The sequence below is a fragment of the Petaurus breviceps genome, unplaced genomic scaffold, assembly GCF_028583685.1.
Source record: "Petaurus breviceps papuanus isolate PSGF00001 unplaced genomic scaffold, PetGlider_PUasm1.0 78, whole genome shotgun sequence".
Classification (NCBI taxonomy): domain Eukaryota; kingdom Metazoa; phylum Chordata; class Mammalia; order Diprotodontia; family Petauridae; genus Petaurus; species Petaurus breviceps.
This window is the reverse complement of record NW_027186502.1, coordinates 6,424,935-6,430,061: the sequence shown is the minus strand read 5'-3', so window position 1 is coordinate 6,430,061 and position 5,127 is coordinate 6,424,935. Positions and strand designations below refer to the sequence as shown.

The window sequence follows — 5,127 nt, the reverse complement described above, 5'->3', positions numbered from 1 at the left end:
AAGGTTGATAGGAAAGGTAGTTCTCATTGAGAATAAATTGGAATTAGTCCAACATAGGTGGCACCCTTGTAAGCTAGCAGTAGGCTGGGCCACCTGCAAGCCAGCACAGGCCTTAGGTGAGACTCAATTAGCAACAAGAAGCAACTTCCAGAGTTCTCAAAACACAGTAAGGCAGCCAAACAATTGGTCAGAAGGAGATTTCCAGGGATACTTTGTTGGCCCTGTGTACTAAAATCAGTTTCACTGCCCATATTTGGATTACTGTCAAAGACCAGAGACAATTCTATGGTGGAAAGGAGCAGTAGTACACTAGACCATGAGACTACATGGGGGGACTATTGGGGGGACACTGGCCAAAGTTCATGGCAGAAAAGAGTGCTTGTGGTTGCTCACAGAAGAGAGCATAGGCTAGGAGAGCAGTGAAAACATCTCTCCTTAGATCATACCTTAAAAGAAAAAAAAAATACAGATTTTCAGAATTAGCTGTGAAAATAGCAACATAAAAAAAACTGAAGCTTGGTATAGGGCCCCCTCCACCCAAATAGCAAAGCCAAACTTTAACACAAACTTACAAGGCAAAAAACAGGCTGGAAAAATGAGCAAATAACAAAAAAGGACCTGATCAAGGAAAGTCACTGTGGTAACAAGGAAGGTCAAAATGCAGATTTTAAAATTTACAAAAATATTAATTCTTCATACATAGGTTGAGCCAGTGCAATAAAATAACAATTCTACCTAAATTAATTTACTTATTTATTGTCATACCAATAAAACTTTGAAAATATTATTTCATAGAGCTAGAAAAAATAATAAAATTAATTTGGAAGAACAAAAATATCAATTAAATTAATGAAAAAATGCGAAGGAAGGTGGTCTAATAAGACCAGATTTCAAACGCTATTATAAAGTAGTAGTCACCAAAACCATTTGGTAATGATTGAGAGACAGAGTGATCAATGAAATAGATTGGACAAATATCAAACCTATCAGATTAGCTAATATGACAGAAAAGTATAATGATAAATGTTGGAGGAGATGTGGGAAAACTGGGACACTAATACATTGTTGGTAGAGTTGTAAACTGATCCAATCGTTCTGGAGGGTAACCTAGAACAATGTTCAAATTTCTATGAGACTGTGCATACCCTTTGACTTAGCAACACCACTACCAGGTCTATATACCAAAAAGAGGAAAGAAAAAGGAAAAGGATTTGTCTCTACAAAAATATGTATAGCAGCTCTTTTTGTTGTGTCAAAGAATTGGAAATTGATGGGATGTCCATCAGTTGGGGAATGGCTAACCAAGTTATGGCATGTGATTGTAATTGGATTGTGCTATAAGAAATAACGAGCCTGATACTTTCAGAAAAACCTGTAAAGACTTACATAAACTGATACAAAATGAAGTGAGCAGAATCAGCAGAACACTGTACACTGTAACAGAAATATTGTAAAAATGATCAACTGTGAATTACTGAATTATTCTCAGCATTACAAAGATCCAAGAAAATTCTGAAGAACTATGATGAAAAATGCTATCCACATCCAGAGAAAGAACTGATGGAGTCTAAATGCAGATAAAGCATACTATTCTTTAATTTATTTTTGTGGGAGGTTTTACTTGCATTTTCTTTCATAATATAACTAATATTGAATTACACTTTGCATTCATGCACATATAAACTATATGAAATTGCTTGCTGCATTAAGCAGGTGATAGGAATGGGACTGAGGAAGAGAATTTGGAACTCAAATTTTTTTTTTAAAAGTGCATGCTGAAACAAATTTTTTATATAATTGGAAAAATCAAAATATTTAAAATTATTTTAAAAAAAGAAATACACTTATCAAATTTAATAGATATGCATAAATCAGAGAAAGTATACATAAGACAATATATGATAGACAAAACAAAGTGAAGGAGTTCTCTACTGGGAGTGAGATAACTCAAATCAACTGAAGGAGATTTCCAGATTCCCAAATGTCTCTAATGTAGCATTCTGGAGTTAAGGACCTAAAGAAGACTACCAACTCTTCCCAGTTTCCTTCTTTTTTGAAAGTCATTTCCTTCAGCCATCTGAAGTGGGTTTGGCATATACCATCTTCTCTCTCAATGTTGGAATCCAAAAGTGGCCAAAACTACTACAAAGCCTGAAGTTACTCACAAGCTCAAAGAAAGTACAAAGAAAACGGATGAGTTCTTCTTTCTCTTACTCTCACCCTTTCTGTTCTTCCCTTTCCCTTTAAGTCTATATCTGGTATCCATTTTGACTTCATTTGGAATAGGGTGTAAGATGCTGCCATATTATTTTCCAGTTTTTCTGAAAGTTTTTGTCAAATAGTGAGTTCTTGTCTCAGCAACTGGATTTGGGGGTCTATCAAACACTAGATTACTATGGTCATTTTCTTCCATGTCTTATGTACCTAATCTATTTCATTGACCCACCATTCTTTTTCTTAGCCAGTACCAAATAGTACTGATGTTTGCCTCTTTACAACACACTTTGAGATCTGGTTCAGCTAGACTATGCTCCTTTGATTGTTTTTCAACTAGTTCCCTTGATATTCTTGATCTTTTTTTTTTTTCCTTTCAAGTGAATTTTATTATTTTAAAAAATATTTTCGGTAGTTTGATTGATATATTAAAAAATAAGCATATTAACTTAGAATTGTTATTTTTATTATATTGACTCAGCTTATCTACCCACAAACAATTGTTTTTTTTTTCCAGTTGTTTAGATGTCACTTTATTTGAGAGAAGTGTTTTGTAAATTGTGTTTATGTAGCTCCTGGATTTGTGTTGTCAGGTGGACCCCCAAGTATTTTATATTGTCTACAGTTATTATAAATGGAATTTCTCTTTCTCTCTCTTGCTCCTTTATGTTGTTGGCAATAAATAAAAATGCTGGTGATTTATGTGAATTTATTTTAAATCCTGCAACGTTGGCAAAGTGGTTAAATACTTCAGTTATCTTTAGTTGATTCTCTAGAACTCTCTAAGTATACCATCATATCATCTGCAAAGAGTGATAGCTTTGTTTCTTCATTGCCTATTCTAATTTCTTAAATTTCTCTTGCCTCTGTTATTGCTAAAGTTAACATTTCTAGTACAATATTTAATAATAATGTTGATACCTTTCTCCCAACATGGCACCGAAGGTGAAGAAGGAAGCTGTTGTCCCCCCCAAGACAGAAGCCAAGTCCAAGGCCTTGAAGGCCAAGAAGGCAGTGCTGAAGGGTGTCCATAGCCACAAAAAGAAGATCCGAACATCCCCCACCTTCCGGCGACCCAAGACACTGAGACTTCGAAGGCAGCCCAAATACCCTCGGAAGAGTGCCCCTCGCAGAAACAAGCTTGATCACTATGCCATCAAGTTTCCCTTGACCACCAAGTCTGCTATGAAGAAGATTGAGGATAACAACACCCTGGTCTTCATTGTGGACGTCAAGGCCAACAAGCATCAGATCAAGAAGGCCGTAAAGAAGCTGTATGACATCGATGTGGCCAATGTCAACACACTGATCTGGCCCGATGGAGAGAAGAAGGCCTATGTGTCTGTCTTGCTCCAGACTATGATGCTTTAGATGTTGCCAACAAAATTGGAATCATCTAACTTGTTGTGTCCCCATTCCACCTACAATAAAAATTAAGTTTTCCAGAATTTAAAAAAATGTTGATAATGGATACTTGTTTCACACTTGCTCTTATTGGGAAGGCTTCTAGCTTATTGCCATCACAGATAATGTTTGGTGATACTTTTAAATAGCTGCCACTTATCTTATTTTTACTCCATTTATTTCTATGCCATTTTGTGTTTTTAATAGGAATGGGTAGGGTATTCTGTCAAAAGTTTATTTTTTTCTGCATCTATTGAGATAATCATATGACTACTGTGGGTTTTGTCATGGATGTGGTCAGTTATGCTAATAGTTTTCCTAATATTCAACCAGTCTTCTATTTTTGGAATAAGTCCCTATTGAGGTATAGTGTATGATACTGGAGAAATGGTGCTGTAATGTCTTAGTAAGTATTTTATTTATTTTTTTTGTCCATCAACATTCATCAGGGAAATTGTTCTATAGTTTTCTTTTTCTGTTTTAGTTCTTCCTGGTTTAGGTATTAGCACCATCTTTGTGTCATAAAATAGTTTGGTAGGATTTGTTTACCTATTTTCCCAAATAGTTTATATAACAATGAAATTAATTGTTCATTAAATGTATGGTAGAATTCACTTTTGAACCCTTTTGGCCCTGGGGATATTTTGCTTAGGGAGTTCATTGATGGCTACAGTTCTCCACCCTAAAATGTGGTTGTTGAAATATTCTATTTCTTTTTCTATTGATCTGGACCATTAATTTTTTTTTGTAAATATTCATCCATTTCACTAAGATTGTCATATTTTTTAACGTACAATTGGGCAAAAGAGCTCCTAATTATTCCTTTAATTTCCTTTCAGTGATGGAGAATTCACCCTTTTTGTTTTTGATATGGGTAATTTGGTTTCCTCCTTTAAAAAAATTAAATAAGCAATGGTTAATCAATTTTAATTATTTTCATAAAACCATCTCAGGTTTATTAATTCAGTGTTATGGCTGTTACATTTTTTTTTCTTTCAATTTTATTAATCTCTCCTTCAGTTTTCTGGATTCCCAATTTGGTGTTTAAATGGAGATTTTTTTCATTTGTTCTTTTACTAGCTTTTTCAGTTGCTCACCCAATTGACTGATCTGTTCTATGTCTATATTGTTGATTTAAATATTTTGAGATATGAATTTTCCCCCATATACTATTTTGGCTGCATTTCATAGGTTTTGGTATGCTGTCTCATTATTATCATTCTTTTTTATTAAAAAAGTGATTGTTTCTATGATTTGTTCTTTGACCCACTCATTCTTTAGAACTAGATTATTTAGTTCAGAATTAATTTTTAATCTATTTTTCAACTTTTTTATTAAATTTAATGTTGATTGACTCATTATCTAAAAAAGATACATTTTGTATTTCTGCCTTTCTGTATTTGATTGTGAGGTCTTTTGTGCCCTAATATATGGTTAACTTTATATAGATGCCATGTACCACTGAGAAAAAAGTATATTCCTAATTATCCCCCTTCAATTTTCTCATGG

At 34.0% G+C, this 5,127-nt stretch overlaps 1 protein-coding gene across 1 annotated transcript; it reads left to right on the top strand.

Annotated features, from left to right (window-relative positions):
* The first annotated feature begins 3,140 nt into the window (after nucleotides 1-3,140).
* LOC138175582 (large ribosomal subunit protein uL23-like) lies at nucleotides 3,141-3,600 on the top strand. The gene has a single exon (XM_069106048.1). It carries the CDS (start codon nucleotides 3,148-3,150, stop codon nucleotides 3,583-3,585), a length of 438 nt encoding a protein of 145 aa, XP_068962149.1. The 5' UTR covers nucleotides 3,141-3,147; the 3' UTR covers nucleotides 3,586-3,600.
* The last annotated feature ends 1,527 nt before the right edge of the window (nucleotides 3,601-5,127 follow it).